This window comes from Thermomyces lanuginosus (genome assembly GCF_041956635.1).
Source record: "Thermomyces lanuginosus strain ATCC 200065 unplaced genomic scaffold VTN49scaffold_27, whole genome shotgun sequence".
NCBI classification, from domain to species: Eukaryota; Fungi; Ascomycota; class Eurotiomycetes; order Eurotiales; family Trichocomaceae; genus Thermomyces; species Thermomyces lanuginosus.
Window position 1 is genome coordinate 351787 of NW_027192361.1, and position 16608 is coordinate 368394.

General features: G+C 53.4%; 7 protein-coding genes across 7 annotated transcripts; 5 read left to right on the forward strand and 2 right to left on the reverse strand.

The window, feature by feature from the left end:
• On the forward strand, window positions 1–979 carry VTN49DRAFT_2341 (uncharacterized protein; the record flags this gene model as incomplete). The annotated part of the gene is made up of 3 exons (XM_069410056.1): window positions 1–200; window positions 264–738; window positions 800–979. The coding sequence occupies 3 exons, from the start codon at window positions 1–3 to the stop codon at window positions 977–979; spliced, it is 855 nt and encodes a 284-aa protein (XP_069268899.1).
• Window positions 980–2469: 1490 nt separating this feature from the next.
• Window positions 2470–5314, forward strand: VTN49DRAFT_2342 (uncharacterized protein; the record flags this gene model as incomplete). The annotated part of the gene is made up of 5 exons (XM_069410057.1): window positions 2470–2526; window positions 2601–2737; window positions 2814–2911; window positions 2973–4155; window positions 4213–5314. The coding sequence occupies 5 exons, from the start codon at window positions 2470–2472 to the stop codon at window positions 5312–5314; spliced, it is 2577 nt and encodes an 858-aa protein (XP_069268900.1).
• A 488-nt stretch (window positions 5315–5802) lies between these two features.
• On the reverse strand, window positions 5803–7346 carry VTN49DRAFT_2343 (uncharacterized protein; the record flags this gene model as incomplete). Its single annotated transcript, XM_069410058.1, has 10 exons — window positions 5803–5836; window positions 5908–6077; window positions 6133–6346; window positions 6425–6565; window positions 6621–6658; window positions 6714–6748; window positions 6809–6970; window positions 7033–7118; window positions 7182–7213; window positions 7281–7346. 10 exons carry the CDS (start codon window positions 7344–7346, stop codon window positions 5803–5805), a joined length of 978 nt encoding a protein of 325 aa, XP_069268901.1.
• A 2300-nt stretch (window positions 7347–9646) lies between these two features.
• Window positions 9647–10689, forward strand: VTN49DRAFT_2344 (uncharacterized protein; the record flags this gene model as incomplete). The annotated part of the gene is made up of 2 exons (XM_069410059.1): window positions 9647–10534; window positions 10588–10689. The coding sequence occupies 2 exons, from the start codon at window positions 9647–9649 to the stop codon at window positions 10687–10689; spliced, it is 990 nt and encodes a 329-aa protein (XP_069268902.1).
• A 97-nt stretch (window positions 10690–10786) lies between these two features.
• On the reverse strand, window positions 10787–12115 carry VTN49DRAFT_2345 (uncharacterized protein; the record flags this gene model as incomplete). Its single annotated transcript, XM_069410060.1, has 3 exons — window positions 10787–10833; window positions 10887–11159; window positions 11227–12115. 3 exons carry the CDS (start codon window positions 12113–12115, stop codon window positions 10787–10789), a joined length of 1209 nt encoding a protein of 402 aa, XP_069268903.1.
• A 427-nt stretch (window positions 12116–12542) lies between these two features.
• VTN49DRAFT_2346 (uncharacterized protein) lies at window positions 12543–13892 on the forward strand (the record flags this gene model as incomplete). The annotated part of the gene is made up of 1 exon (XM_069410061.1): window positions 12543–13892. One exon carries the CDS (start codon window positions 12543–12545, stop codon window positions 13890–13892), a length of 1350 nt encoding a protein of 449 aa, XP_069268904.1.
• Window positions 13893–14201: 309 nt separating this feature from the next.
• VTN49DRAFT_2347 (uncharacterized protein) lies at window positions 14202–16251 on the forward strand (the record flags this gene model as incomplete). The annotated part of the gene is made up of 2 exons (XM_069410062.1): window positions 14202–14252; window positions 14326–16251. 2 exons carry the CDS (start codon window positions 14202–14204, stop codon window positions 16249–16251), a joined length of 1977 nt encoding a protein of 658 aa, XP_069268905.1.
• Between the last annotated feature and the right edge of the window lie 357 nt (window positions 16252–16608).

A 16608-nucleotide genomic window follows, 5' to 3' on the forward strand; every position in this document is an offset into this window, starting at 1 on the left:
ATGACTTTGGAATTCCCTCATTCCCACGATGGTTCTGCCGAACAAAATCCGCCCCGCACGTTGCACGAGATATGCAATGACCTACGGCCGAAAGTGCTGGGCTTGTTGAATGAAGATACAACGGATGAGCTGTTACAGAGTGTCCAGAAGAAGCTTCGGGTGTCGTTAGCGGTCATTGATCAGGCGTTGAAGCAGTACGGGTAGGTGGGGACTTCGTTAGCTCTACACGATGCAATGCCGGGTCCGAGCTCATTTGTTGCAAGCCCCGAACAGCTTTCCCTGTCATATAATGGCGGAAAGGATTGCCTGGTTCTTCTAGTGCTGGTCCTGGCGTGCCTTCCCGCGTGGGCATCGTCTTCGTCCGCCCCTTCTGAGACCGCTTCCGAGCAGGCGTCTACTGATTCTGCCGATTCCCGATCCCCTTCTCCTCACACTTTTCCGGACTCCTTCCAAGCCATCTATATCATATCCCAAGATCCGTTTCCTGAGGTAGAGTCCTTCGTCGCTCAGTCGGCCGCATATTACCATCTCGACTTAGCACGGTATGCGCTGCCTATGCGAGCGGCCCTGGAGGCCTATCTGAAGAGAAATAAACGGATCAAAGCCATGTTTGTAGGAACCAGGCGGACAGATCCGCATGGTGAATATCTAACCCACTTCGATCCGACGGACAAGGATTGGCCACAGTTTATGCGCATACATCCAGTAATAGATTGGCATTATGCTGAGATTTGGGCGGTACGTGACATCTCCCTCGACATTGCCAACCGTGATTTTCCTGACTCAACTGGGGAAACAGTTCATTCGGCACCTTGGAATCCCATATTGCGAGCTTTATGATAGAGGATTTACATCGCTCGGCGGCATGCGTGACACCCATCCGAATCCCGCTTTGGCTGTGGAAGGAAAGCCTAATAAATTCCGACCGGCCTATGAACTGATGGATGATGGTGAAGAACGGCTGGGTCGCGACCGGTAAGCGGGACCCATTTGTCGGTGCGCTCGGATTATATACGAGGGCGGCTGGGCCCTTGGCATGAATTGCCGTCAAAATCCATTATAATGGAAATGCGATGACGATGAAACCAAGATTATAGAGTAATGCCGGAAATGTTATGAACATGAATATACGGGTGGATGTTTATCGCGCATTTGTTCGATTATGAAGGCTGCACAGCGGCCCGCGTGTCAATGGTTTTGTCACGGAGCACATTAGCAAGCTTTGCTTCTGGAACTGGATAGAATGGAGTCTGTTGAAACTTTCCTGCCAAGCCAGCGAGCAGTGTGCATGTATGTCCGTGCGGTCATCATACAAAGTCCAAGTGTCATCGACCTCGGGTTTTTATGCGTAGTCCGTCTACTGGGACCTTTGGGTGTGATCCAAGCACCCACGGCTTTGAAATCAAGGAACATAAGCTCCCGACCTCGTATGAAAGTAACGTCTTGGTTCCTGTGGACAGCTTGAAGGTGCCCGGATCATCCGCGATTCCCCGCGTTCGCTTCCGCAGGCACGATCCGGTGTGCCTAACCAGGAATGTACGCACGTTCCAGTACTGACTTGGCGACGGATCAACTTCGGATGGCCATTCGGACTCTTCTCCGGACTGCATACTTACCGAGAACGTGGCTTGCGGGATTTGCAAGTCGGTCTGTGTTTATGCATTCGATCTGGCGGCTGCCAGGGCCTCATGTGACACTGGCACACTGTAAACGACATTGTGCGGGCATTCTGATCGTAACGGTTACATACATGCTCTCGATCGGGAAGCTATGACCAAACCGAAGAAACATGGGGAAGCTGGGCACGCTCTAATTGGCTGGCGGCTGCCAGCAGGTGTTTGGGATTCCCTGTCAATTTCCGGGGAAACAAATTACTCCGTCAACAACTCGGTCCAAACAAGGGTCAGGTAACCTAAGAACGGTAAACTTCCCTTCTCCATGGGGTAAACTTGATCCAAAATTGGCAGGAACAGAACAGTTCACAACTCAAGACGTCAACCACCCCTGAAAAAGAACGCTTCCGGTGGAGGAATGCGTTCAGGGGAATATCGGCGGAATTTCGAAGACACATCAGCGGTCCTTCATGCCATCCGACATGTTCCTCCGAATGTTCGACCCCTTTTCCACAGGCCCCTTGGATGACGACAAGAACCGGGATTAGTGGCTCGTAGCTGCGCCAAGCGGAGACCAGCCTATCCTAAACAGGCCAGAAACACCTCCACTGCGATGACAAGCTATGTGGCTTCAATTCTTTTTTCAAGGCCCGCATGGACGGTACTTCTCGGCCTCTTGCGTTCGAATTTTCGATGGAATCCAGGGTCCATCGCAGATGTGTATTTCCGATCCCCGTCTGCCGTATATGAATATAAATTAGATCCTTTTCCCCAGAGAATCCTCATCTCGTAAAGTGGTGGCACTTCCTGTGCTCCTATCCTCGGCCAGTCGTATCTGCACGGAGGCAACAACACCATGCGGATCAACGGGTGGCAGGTTGCCCTGGCCGCCGCGTCAGGCGTCTATGGTCAGGTACGGTGTCTACCACCGTTCTGCCGTTGAAGTTCACATTCCAGAATAGCCGCTGATACCAATCGTCTATATAGGAAGCTTACTCGCCGCCAAAGTACCCCTCGCCGTGGGCCAACGGAGAGGGTGACTGGGCGATTGCTTACCAGAAAGCCGTTCAATTTGTTTCGCAGTTGAACTTGGCTGAGAAGGTCAATCTGACCACGGGGACTGGGTAAGTTCTCGATTGACGCTCTGTTCCACAAATTCATGACAACGGGCGATCCATACTAATCGGCTTGGAATTCTAGCTGGCAACAAGGGCTATGCGTCGGTGAAACGGGCAGCGTTCCTCGGCTCAACTTCCGTGGTCTCTGCTTGCAGGATGGCCCCTTGGGCATCCGCTTCGGTAAGTCATCTCGTCAAAGCCGCCGGTCAAAGTTCTTTTTAGCTAACTGTCGTTCCGACAGCCGATTTCGTATCTGCATTCCCCGCCGGTATTAACGTCGGTGCCACCTGGGACCGAAAGCTGTCGTACTTGCGCGGAAAGGCCATGGGTGAGGAGAGTCGCGACAAGGGTGTCGATGTCCTGCTGGGTCCTGCAGCCGGCCCCCTGGGGAGATTCCCCGATGGCGGCCGTAACTGGGAGGGCTACTCGCCGGATCCCTGGTTGTCCGGTGCTCTGATGGGAGAAACCATCAAGGGCATCCAGGATCAAGGTGTGATTGCTACCGCCAAGCACTACCTTTTGAACGAACAGGAGCAGTTCCGCCAGGGCTCCGAAGACGGATTCGAGATTGCCGGCGCGATCAGCTCCAACGTCGACGACAAGACTTTGCACGAACTGTACCTCTGGCCCTTCGTCGATGCCGTCCGCGCTGGCGTCGGTTCTGTCATGTGCTCCTACAACCAGATCAACAACAGCTATGGCTGTAGCAACAGCTATCTGCTCAACCACGTGCTCAAGGAGGAGCTGGGCTTCCAGGGCTTCGTCATGAGCGACTGGGGTGCCCACCACAGCGGCGTCGGTGATGCTCTGGCCGGTATGGACATGAGCATGCCGGGAGACATCACCTTCGATAGCGGCACTTCGTTCTGGGGTACCAACCTGACCGTGGCTGTCCTCAACGGCACCGTCCCGCAGTGGCGTGTCGATGACATGGCAGTTCGGATCCTGTCCGCATTCTATAAGGTTGGTCGGGATCAAGTTCAGGTTCCCGTCAACTTCGATTCGTGGACTCGTGATACGGAAGGCCCTCTGCATTACGTGGTCAACGAAACCTGGACCAAGCTCAACGACCACGTCGACGTTCGTCGTGACCATGCCAAGATCGCCCGCGAAGTCGCTGCTGCCAGTATCGTTCTCCTCAAGAATGTCGATGGCGCTCTCCCTCTGACTGGCAAGGAGCGATTCGTTGGCGTGTTTGGTGAAGACGCTGGCTCGAACCCTCTGGGTCCCAACGGCTGCCCGGACCGTGGCTGTGACAACGGCACTCTGGCAATGGGTTGGGGCAGTGGAACTGCGGACTTCCCGTACCTCGTCACTCCTGAGCAAGCCATTGGCGCAGAGGTCATCAAGAACGGTGGCGTTTATGCGGCCATCACCCATGGAGGTGCGATCCAGGAGTCGAAGACCATCGCTCGACAGGCGGAGTAAGTAGTCCCGTCCTGGCAGTGAATGACGTTTCCGATGCTAACTTTGAGGAATAGCACTTGCCTCGTCTTTGGCAATGCCGCCGGTGGTGAGGGTTACATCAGCGTTGATGGCAACGGCGGTGACCGCAATAACCTCACTCTGTGGCAGAATGCGGAAGCTATCATCGATGCCGTTGCCTCCGAGTGCAACAACACCATTGTTGTCCTGCATTCCGTCGGTCCGGTCGTCGTGGAAGATTGGGTGGAGCATCCCAACATCACCGCCGTCCTCTGGGCTGGTCTGCCGGGCCAGGAGAGCGGAAATGCTCTGGTGGATGTTCTTTACGGCAAGGTCAACCCCGGTGGGAAGAGTCCTTTCACCTGGGGCAAGTCTCGCAAGGACTGGGGGAATGAGATCGTCCGTACTCCCAACAACGGCGCCGGTGCTCCTCAGGATGACTTCACTGATGGCATCTTCATTGACTACCGTCACTTTGACAAGGCCGATCTGACCCCGAGATGGGAGTTTGGATTTGGGTTGAGCTACACCACCTTCAGCTTCTCCGACCTGACCGTGGAACCGATTCATGCCCCGCCGTACACTCCGACTCGAGGCCACACCAAGCATGCGCCAACCTTTGGGCGCACTGACGGGAAACCTGAGGATTTCGTCTTCCCCGAAGATGACATCCGTCGTATTCCGCTGTTCATCTACCCGTATCTGAACTCGACTAACCTGGAGGAATCTGCCAACGACCCGGATTACGGTCTGCCTACGGAGGACTATGTGCCAGAGGGTGCGCTTGATTCGAATCCCCAGCCGCTTCATCCGGCCGGTGGCGCCCCGGGTGGCAACCCTCGTCTCTATGACCCCGTTGCACGTGTCAGCGTCACTGTGACCAACACGGGCAATGTGGCCGGTGACGAGGTTCCGCAGGTCTACGTCTCCCTTGGCGGCCCGGATGACGCGCCGAAGGTCCTCCGCGGTTTTGACCGCATCACCCTCCAGCCGGGCGAGTCCAAGAAATGGACTGTCGAGCTGACCCGCCGCGATATCTCCAACTGGGACGTGACGAGCCAGAACTGGGTGGTTACCAAGCACCCCAAGACCGTCTTTGTCGGCAACTCCTCGCGCAACCTGCCGCTGAAGGCGCCTCTCAACCTGTCTGTACAGTGAACTTTTCTTACTGTACTTATTTGTAATCTTTTGTTTGCCTTTCCTTCAATTTCAACGATGATGCATTAGGGGCATGGATGGCAAAGGTGATTCAAGCATTCTCTGGTTTTGGTTCTGAATAGTGAATGTATTGGTGGAGTGTGAATGATACCACGGTTCAGTGACCCATTCATATTGTACATCTGCGGCATGCTAAGAGAACTGAACTGTATACAGTACTTAGCGTCCTAAACCAACCGGAACAATATCCATGCTCAGATAATAGCAAGGCGAGCTTGAGGCCTTTTTATCTGGGCCCTACTGGCTATCAATTTCCATTTCCCAACCTTTAATCCATTACTCTGACGATTACTCCACGATTATCACTGAATTTCTTGTTCGCCACTTGCAATCCATATCCTATTAGAATAGGCCTACCGAGTACTCCGTATCTTACACGGAAAATGGCTGGTGGATAATGTATTCTGCCCATCCCAACTTCATATTTGTCAATCCTCGGGACGCTGGCCGTACACGATATAGCTGCGGATGTTATCCGTTGTTAGCTCTGTATCAAATAGAAGTAGTTTTGGTTAAGGTAGGGGAATACATACAAGTCATGTACCATGTGAATGTCACGTCTCTGACCGTCAGCACGGGCCTGGCTGGCAAGAACCGTGACTTCCTCCTTGCTCCAGTTCTTGTACCGCGTCAGAACGGCCAGGGCACCAGCCTCAAAGCCGTTTGCTTCGGCTTGGGCCTGGTTCCATGCGCCGAGTTTCATCTGTAACAAAAGGTCAGTATTAGATCACTATATCATCTGATTACTGTTTCGGGACAAAAGGGATAAAAACTGACAAGTATTTATCTTTGTCCAGACACCGTAGGAAACGACAATTCTCTCCACGTGGATGTTTACCCCGCCCCCTCGAAGGCGCTGTGGATTTCGTTATATAGTACCGTTCGAGTGCAATGCCCTTGAGGCTTCCATCTTCCGAGGTTGGGTTGACGTCCCAGTCCTGGAATTCAACCCAGCCACCGGGCTTGACTGATCTTTTTTCCGTTAGAGAGTCAAGGAGAAAAAAAAAAAAAAAAAAAAAAAAAAACTGGGGAAATGTTTCAACGGCATACCGATAGCACTCCCTGATTACTTTTTCATAGTTCTTGATCGAAAGGGCCAGGAACCGCGCGTGAATATAATCAAATGGGTTGCGTTCATATGCCCAGTCCGACTCAATGTCATCTACCAGGAATTTCACGTTCGGAGGGACTCTGCCAAAGCCCGTCAGTAGAGCGAATTGACTTCGAGTTCTGAGGTCGGACTGACAGTGTCGGCTGGATTGGCCTCAGGTCGCAACCGATCACCTAGAACAAACAGATCCCGGTCTCAGTATTCTGTCCGTCTGTGATAGCGCCCGACAGTATCCTTTATCTCTGCCTGGGGGTGTTGATCCGCTGCCGTGGGTCAGCATCAGTGTCCTGCGGCGGCCAAGCCTGGCAAGCAATTGAACTTACCAAAATCAATGGCCCAGAGACTCGTCCCTGTTGCGAGGTCAATCACCTGCTGTGGATTCTTGATCGGCGCCAGATAGAGTTTCCGGTGTAACATCACGAGACACATCTCATGCACCATATCTAGGCGGTCATTCTCTGGTTCATCGTTTGGGAGCAGGTATGCTAGAATACAGCGATTGGTTTACATATCTAGGATGATCATACAAGAAGAAACCAGTTCCTACACCCATCGCGGTATTTGTGGTAGCGGCGGCCATTTTCGTGGCGATAATTGAGCACGGACGAGGTCAGCGACGCGCTATACGACGATCTATATGACGAAGAAAATGCGTGAGCATGCTTTCGGGGTCCGACACACCACGGCGCCGCGTACAATTCATCCCAGTAAGTAGAGTCGTTCTCGTACTATACGTCTCCAGTAAGTAAACGCGATCTGATGGGCGATGGGAGGGATCTCATACAGAGTTGTCACTTCAACGTTGACTGTGGTATTGTTCGTTGCGGTCGTGGCCTGTTCTTGAACGGTCGTTTTAGTCATGGTGGAATAAATATCCCGTTGCGTATCAGATTGATGGTTGATTGATCACAAAATCCAAAGCCCTAAAAGTGTACGAGTATGATCGCTTCAGTCGCGCTTGCAATATTAGGGCCGTTCGGAACGGTTTGGGAAAAAAAAAAAAAAAAAGCCAGAGGTATTTGTACAGTGCTTCCAATACCCTGGATTGGCATTGACACATTCGTACTCGTAAATGGATCAGCGTTTGGGCTATGAACTAAGTTCTTCGATTGCGTTTGCTGCATCTTTGCCAAATAGGCAACAGAAGCGGACGCTTTGGGGGCGCATGATGACCTGACATATAGGTTATAGGGTGCATTTTCTCGTGGATTTAGCATCCGAAGGGGTCTGTGCGAATTGACTTGAGCAAGACAAGCTCTCGACAGCATTCAAGTTTGGTTTGGTGAGCACTAACAGGCCTGAATTGATCGCCGCATCTGCGTTCTGCACGTTCCTCTTCACGTCACTCAATCTGCCAATCAGCGCTGTCAGACACATGCGCCCTTTCTGCTTCCCCAACGGCGCGGTTCGGGGCAGAGGAGTGATGGCAGTATGCCCCGAAAAAGAAACGTTCGCACTCAATCTCCGGATGCTTCATATGGGTGTGCGGTTCGCGAATTTGCAATCGATCAAGCATTCCACAGAGCCTAGTAGAGCTTCTCCAAAGTATAACTAGTTACAGCCAGAAAGTTGTCATTGAGCTTCCTCATGCTCTCAAGCATGGCACTGAGGGGCAGAAATAGAAGCCTTTCTCGCCAGCGTCAGTCGAAGACATCTCTTCAGTTCGGGCGTCTCCGCTGTCCCTATGCAGTCCACTCTCGCCTGCCACAATTTCTCCAGTCTCAATCCCATCACTCATTGAGGCTGCCTAGTTTGTACGGGTAGTCCGTGCTTCTCGCATCTTCAGAAGACTGTATTTTGTGGTCACCTCCCTACATGTTCAAAGGTGTCGTCGTGTGCCAGTGCTCTGCAGCCTATCTCGGAAATTACGAACCATGCGGGTCGTTCTCCATCGTCACTCGCGAAATTTGCGTCGTTAGCTTCATTCTTCAAGCAGAGCCACGAGCACATTGTGCGAGAGTCAGGGCTGTGGCCGCACACCGCGTGTAGGTGAACTTCTCACGATAGGTTGTATTATCCGTCCGCTGCAGACGTACGGAGTACCCGAGTGTAATGGCGTCACTCGATCGGTTTTCGTGGAATTCGTCTTTCCTTCAGAGCTAGGAGAACATTCGAATCTCGTCGCCTTCAAGTTGTCCCATCTCAGCACCTTCCTGTTCACACCAGAGTGACGCCCACAAGGGACAAGTCTGAGCCTCCAGGCGCTTGCCATTTTGTCTTGCTCTCCTTCACTGCCACTTTCAACGTCGCTACGGGCGGCGGTGATGATGTCTGGACCATCTAGAAAAGCAGCGTCACGGAGTTGGCAAGGATCCCCGCGCGAGCAGGACGGGGTGGCTCCACAATTCCATTTGGCGCCAGGATAGCAGGTTTTTGAACCTGACCACTATCACCTGGCCTTGTTGAGTAGAGTCTCGTCTGGTTTTTGCCCACTAAGCAGCACCAGCGCGCTTCGCTCAATTTCCATCAGGTCTCCATGAGGCTCGACGTAACGATGGCGGACTCTTCCATTTAGGAACTACAGTACTTATATCTAGATCCGAGCCAGGTTCGACCTGCGAGGTTACGAGCATACACTAGTAGATCTAGTAGTGATACTATTGACTGCAGCACTTACATGAAGAATACTAGCCGGATAATATAATCTTTGGCAAACTAGACAGGGAAATTCCCCCTATCCGGTCGTAGGCGAGCTCATTAGAGCTCAGCTCTATCAGGCGTTCTCATTAAACGGGCAAGTCGGCCAGGCAGCTGGCTTCAGAGCATGCACGGTGGCCGTTATCGAAAGCATATCCATGTATCACGTGATAGCTAGCGCTACAGTATTTTATTTGGTGACTTCATTTTGGCATGACTTAACCAAAATCGTCAATCCTAAACATTTAGCTTCGGATTGACGGTTGGCCAAGTTAGCGCTGGCCGATTGGCCTTTGACCAATCGACGAGGGAAGGCTCCGACGTGGTCGCAGTGACATTCGAAAGCGACGTCACTGCATGTTTCCAGGACATCTCGGACGTCAATTCCACATACTTTCTGCATTGGTACCTTTGTTTGTAATTTGAGTTGCTAGATTATCCCTTGTTTCACTGTCATCGAACCAGAATCAAATGCTATGACCAGCACGAATCAGCCACGAGTACACCAGTAGTGACCAGGCACGATGTCGCAACCGCCGGCCCTGGTTCTTCTGGTGTATCCGATCACCCTGCTGATCGGATCAATATTCTCGGTCATATCCCCGGTCGCACGCCCATCGAGGACGACGACGACGACGGACGATGAAGGACCAACGTCTCCCGTGAACTACTTCGCGCGCAAGGACAACATATTCAACGTATACTTTGTCAAGGTCGGGTGGGCATGGACAACCCTCGCGTTTGCGGCGCTGTTGCTCACGCAGCCGTATTTCGTCTCGCGGTCAACACCGGCACAACTTCGGGCACGGAGAATGTTAAAAGCGCTCCTACGTTACGCGTTGGTCACAGCGGCCTGGTTCGTGACCACACAGTGGTTCTTCGGGCCCGCAATTATCGATCGTGCATTTGTGTTGACGGGCGGGAAATGTGAGCGGGTGTTAAGATCTGGCCCCTTGACGACAATGGTGCCTGGCAATAATGGTCTGGCGACTGGAGTGGACAACACGTGGGATGAGTTCAAGAGTATCATGACCGCGGCGGCGTGTAAGGCTGCAGGCGGTGCATGGAAGGGCGGCCATGATGTCAGCGGACATGTCTTCATGCTGGTCCTGGCGAGTTCATTCCTCGCGTTCGAAGCACTCGGCGCGGCAAAGTCCGTGCCGGTACGTGTTGGTGCCACTACAAATGATGGTGATGATGAGGGACCAAAGGGTACGAGCACCAGCAATGAGCCAGATGGTGCACCATCGGCCTCTGCCGCCGTATCTGCTGTGGTTGAACGTGCAGATGTGGCGTGGGTTGGCGGTAAGCCGCTTAGAATATGGGCACAACGATTCGTTTGGGCCGTTGTTGTTTTGAGCTGGTGGATGCTGTTCATGACGGCCATTTGGTTTCATACATGGGTCGAAAAGGTATGCGAGTCCGGCTACGTATGATTAGACTACTTTTGCTAACGAAGCTACAGTTGTCCGGCCTCTTGCTGTCTATTAGTGTCGTGTATTGTACATATATCCTGCCGCGGCGGTATGGTTCTTGGAGGGACATAATCGGGATACCTGGCGCATGATTCTTTGATCTTTGGTGTTCGTTAATGTATTATATTATAGATACTGGCCGCATATTATTGAGGGTTATAGATTCCTATTCCAACTGCAGTACCTACGCTACGGAACAGTTTGAGGCTCCGGCCCAAAATATCCCGACTTGAACGCTAAGACGTGGATCAGTTGACTGAATGCTGGCTTCCAGGGTTGAAGACCTTACCTCCCGGGATCAAAGCAGACGCATACATGACTCGAGTGATTGGCCGCAGGTCATTGACGTCGAGTTGTTTTTCATCCTTGGAGAGGGATATCTCCATGTAGGGCTCCCACGATTCCAGAATGGCATCTGCATAGGACTTGAGATTCACCACACGTTTGTTGTCCATGTCTTTATCCGTGTAGCAGCCAATGCCCATGCAGGTGCCGAATTCCCGAAAAGCGAGACGGTGCCTGATATTGCGGGCGAGATAGCGGTCGATCTCGAAGAGTTCATCTAGAGCATTGCAATCAGCACTCATCGGAATCAGAAAATAGTAAGGGGAAAAGAAAGGATTTAATACAAATCTGCTCGAAACATTGCCCCGCTAGCTTTGTAGCCCAAGACTCGCGGTCGGCAAACCAGTGCGCAGTCCACAAGGTCATGCCCAGGTCGAGCGGATCTGTCGAAACGAAATGCTCGCCCTTGCGTTCCATAACCCGCTTGTAGTCGGCGATCTCCTCGTCGAGCACGGCACCATCGCGGGACTCTAAGGCTGATGCCTGCAACAATCGGAATACGACATACCCATCGATGGGGTCGAGGTTGCCCTCGGAAGGGACCAGCGCCGTTGAAAGATCCATGCTCATCTTCCAGACCATCCGCGGACGGGTAGACTTGCGGTTGACGAAGAAGCGCGGGTGGATGGCACGAGCCAGTGCCACGGCCTGCCGGTTGTACGTCGGATCTCCCGTCGCCAGCGACAGCCGATTGAGTGCAAACATCCAAATCGTCAGGTAGTGGTGGTACTGGCCATCGCAGTCCGTGCCGGTTTCCTCCATCTTGCCAATCCGTAGGCCGCCGCCTAGCGGGTTCTCGTCTGTGGCGCCGGGAAGCCGGGCCTTGCCGTCCCGCGTGCGGCCCAGCACATCATGGACCGTGGCGGCTAGCCGCCGTGCAAGAATCAGGTATTTATCCGTTTGCTCCTGGCGGGTGGTTGCACCAGGCGGCATCGATCGCCGCCGCTCCTCGTGGAGGGTGAGGAAGTTGATAACGCCGAATGCATCCGTCCAGAGATACCGGCCACGGTGGCCTCCGGATTTCTCTGGGGGAGTCCACTCCTCGGGATTTTTGATGTCGTCGAAACTACCATAGACGGACTCCATCGCTCGCTGGAACCGGTCCAGCTTGGCCGGGTCTGTCCGGGGAGGTCCGTCCGGTATACTGGCCGGTTCCTTCACGTTGGCGGCCATGACGCGTCTACTAGTCGTGTATCGTAGACGAAGCTCTCTTTTCTGATTCAGTAATGTGTGCCTGAGAGAGGTTCCTAGAGGCCTGGCCAACCATATGTTGTAGGCCCTCATATGACTGGGGTTGTCATGTCATGCCACTCTCGGCGTTCTGTTTCTTCGCTTCTCAACTTCCGATCAGCTTGTTCATTGCTTTGTGGCTGATTTGTGCTCGCGATGGCGCACGCTGCCCGTGAAGTCACAATGACTGTTGTTCGGAGATGCTGCTTGATGAAATCATCATTAAACTCGTCAACAGCAAGGTGATATCAGCCGTGGCGTTGCCACAGGCAATTTAGATCATGAATTCAGCCGGATCGTCAACACTGTAAAATCAAGAATCAAAAAATTGGAGCCCTATCTATTTATGTATGTGAGATTCTTTCGGGCCATGGCTGGGACCACTCTGACGCAGGTGATGAAGGCAGCGGCCCATCCGCTGCCAGACATCTCCGATCCGCTTTTCGGGCCCAAGTTTGACACATTCCGTAATTACAAGATCGTTTTGCTCGGGGACGGAAGTCATGGCACGTCTGAGTTTTACCGGGCACGCGCAGAGATTACCAAGCATCTGGTGGACGAGCATGGCTTCACCATGGTCTGCCTTGAGGCCGACTGGCCCGACGCCGAGTCCCTGGATCGCTACGTGCGCCTGCGTCCGGGCCCTAAGGCGCGTATTGGCGCCAAGTCCAAGATTGAGCCCTTCAAACGCTTCCCAACCTGGATGTGGCGCAACCGCGAGATGCAGGAGCTGGTCGAGTGGATGCGCGATCGCAATGCCAAAGTACCCTACGAGGAACGCGTAGGCATCTACGGCCTGGATCTCTACAGCATGGGCAATTCCATCCAGGCTGTGATCGAGTATCTGGATCGCGTCGATCCCGAGGCGGCCAAAGTGGCTCGGCAGAGGTATGGATGTCTTTCTCCATGGGTCGAGGATCCGGCGGCCTACGGACTGGCCTCCCTTCGCGGCCTCGAGGATTGCGAGGCGCGAGTCATCAAGATGCTGCGCGATATCCTCGAGCAGCGCCTGAAATATGCCGCCGAGGAGCATGACGGAGAAGAATTCCACAGCACTGAGCAAAACGCCTACGTTGTGCGTGACGCGGAACGGTACTACAAGTCCATGTACTACAGTTCCGCCAACTCATGGTCGCTGCGCGACACGCACATGATTGAAACCTTGCAGCGGCTGTTGCGGTCCAAACCCGAGAACAGCAAGGCCATTATCTGGGCACACAATTCTCACATTGGCGACGCGCGATACACCGCAATGGGTCTCCGCCGCGACGAGGTCAACATCGGCCAGCTCTGCCGAGAGAGATTCGGCCGTGACAACGTTGCCCTCATCGGCTGTGGCACCCACACCGGCACTGTCGCCGCTGCCAGCGAGTGGGACGGTGAAATGGAGGTGATGACAGTCAACCCTTCACGCCCTGACAGTTGGGAGTATGTCGCCCACAGCACTGGCATCCCCAGCTTCGTACTGGATCTCCGACCGGGTTACGCGGACCCGGCTCTTCGCCAGGCTATTGCAGAGGAGCCGCCGCGACTGGAGCGGTTCATTGGCGTGATCTATCGGCCAGAGACGGAAAGGATATCGCATTATTCCCAAGCACATCTGCACAATCAGTTCGACGCGTACGTTTGGTTTGACCGGACTTCAGCTGTCCAGCCTCTGGAGAGGATCCAGCCAGCGACACCGCTGGGGAAAGAAGAGACGTATCCCTTTGGACTGTAAATATAAATTGGAAATTACTAGATTGGAATGCAATAGGAGAGGCCCATTCTCCTTCAATTCAAAAAGCCCTTGATGCGAAAGGACGCGAGTTCTGCTTGCTCGATTACATAATCAACGGCTCGGAGTTTTGACGTCACCGGGAGGCCCACCGTGTTTGTTTACATCCGCGCTTTTTTTGGTTGTTTACACCGCCGAGACTCGTACACACTACTTAACTACCGACCGATTGTCGTCAGGACACAGCATATTCCACCCTATATTACTGGGAACAGATTGTCTTGAGCGTCCCCGGTTTGGTGCACGGGCGAAATGGAGCTTCGTCGGTCTGCCCGGCTGCGAGGCAGGACTCCAGCCACAGAGGTAGGTTTCCTGGGTTGAAAATCTGCTCACAGATGAACGCACAACGCTGACTTACTTTTCCTTCTCTCAACAGCCCTCGACTGAACCTGACCCTTCTCCATCTCCTCCAAAGATGCCCCCTGTTGAAGAGCAGCCAAAAACGCCCAAGAAAAACGCTTCTCGAAAGAAAAACACAAAACCCTCCACGCCGCGCAATTCCTCCGCCGGTGAACAAGAGTCTGCCCCCTCTGCTGAAGCGAAAACGCCCGTTAAGACACCCGTCAAGACACCTGTCAAAACACCGCCAGTTGGAGACGCGCGTCCAGCACACAGCGAGATGCATCCCAGCAAGGTGCGGCAGAGCACCTCCCGGCAGCCAGACTCAGGCCTCATCCTAGGATTCAAACCCATGCGGCGCGACTCGAATGGGAACATTATTAAAGAAACCGCCGCGACCGACACACCCTCCAAAGTCAAAGAGTCCCCGGCAGACAGCCTGATCAGCCCCAAGTTCGACTTCCAGTTTGATGAGTCGCAACTGAGTGAGGAAGCCAGAAAGTTGATGGAAAGCGTGCGTGGTGATGTTGCCAGAATCAAGGCTCAAATGATCCTGGATCGCAATGAGCAGAAACGCAAGGAAGCAGAGGCAAACGAAGCTCAGGATCAGACACGGAAAATCGCTACACCGAAGAGCCGTTTCAGCGAAGCTCACAGGAAAGAGTTCGCAAAAATGCCTTCCATAACGACGCATTGGTCCCTTCTCCGATCGAAAGCCGCTCAGTCTAAGCCAACTGAGAATACCCTGAAACGAAAGATCTCCAAAGCGGATCTGGACGAGCCTCAATCCCAGTTGCCGACTTCCGAGACCCCGTCAGACGGATCCAAGCGTGTCAAACGATCCGATACGGACGATGCGTCTGCAACCCGACCGCAGCCGGATGAATCCAGCAGCTTAAAGAAATCTGCCATCCCTAAGCCCAAGATTTCTTCCCGACCGAGCACCCTCATGACTCCGACTAAGGCGTCATCGGCACGGGCAGTGTCCGCGAAGCCATTCAAGACGTCGATGATACCGTCTCTCAAGACCTCGCCGTCCCGCATCCCAACACCAAAACCGCCTCAATCCGAGTTCATCTCGAGAATCAAGAAACCTGTTTCGAACACAAGTCCACTGAAATCGATCCTCAGGCCACATCGACCTCTGTTTTCAACAGATCCGGAGAAGCTCGCCGCTGGCACGCACGTGGCGCCTCCAGCTGGTTTCAATCCAGACATCGATCTTACCGGTGCTCCGAGCGCGTCATTTGATGCTCCACCGACTCCGTCGCCCAAGAAGCGGGTTGAATTCAGTGCCTCGACGAAATCATGCTACGATATCGCACAAGAAACCCCGTCACCGGCCAGATTCACTTCGCTTCCCTCCAATGACAAACCTTCAGACATTGTGTACCCGAGCCTTCCATCCATTCCCTCAGAGGAGGAGAAGACGACTGACACACCTACCATTCGCCGTGTCCGGGAGTCGAACAGCGAGGAAAAGCCTTCTCAGGAGCTGCCGGCTGTGCCGCACGGCTTATCAAACAAGAAGCGACTGAAGGAGGGGCCCAGCGCGCGCAGCAGTATCCCCGAGAAGCCCAAGTCGCCCGTACGGCCGGCAGCGCGCAGTGGTCTATTCACCAACGCACCGACTACCCCTCACAGCACTGTCAATAAGAAGCGACGTCGTGAGGATGACGACGACGGTGCTGTCAAAGACAGGGAAAATATTCCACCGAATGACGAAACGAGTCGCAGTGCTAAGAAGCTGAAGCCCACTGTGAGCGTGTCGCCCTTGAAGAAGAGCACTGTCACCACTCCATCCCGGACCCCGGTGAAACCTGCTCCCACAGCTACACCGCGCAGCACGACTAGTGCTCGTCCCGTCACAACACCGAGCTCCGCTAGGAAGGGCGTTCTGACGATGAGCAGACTAAACATGCTCGCGACGCCAAAATACCGACGCGAGAAACGTGTGGTTTAAATGACCCGCAATCGGCTTCCGCTATATATACCGGTCTTCTTTTCCAGGTGTGAATGAGAGCTGCTCTTGTTCTGTATCTACGGCGTGCCTGGCGTCATTCTGAAAAGCCTCTGCCAGCCGAGATCTAGTTTCCTTGTCGTTCGTAACAAGGCAAATCGCGGCACGATAGGCAGAGCTATTATATCTTTGATGTGCGCGTGTACATGTAGGATGTATGGAAGTTTGGCGTTGTTTTGTGTCTTGTTCGGTTTCCGGTTAGGGCTGAGGCTGAGTGGTTCAATTGTTTGCTTTTTGAAGTTTGAGCCTGCCTACCTTTCAGGTGTAAAATACTTTTTAGAATGCTTAATTACGCTTGAT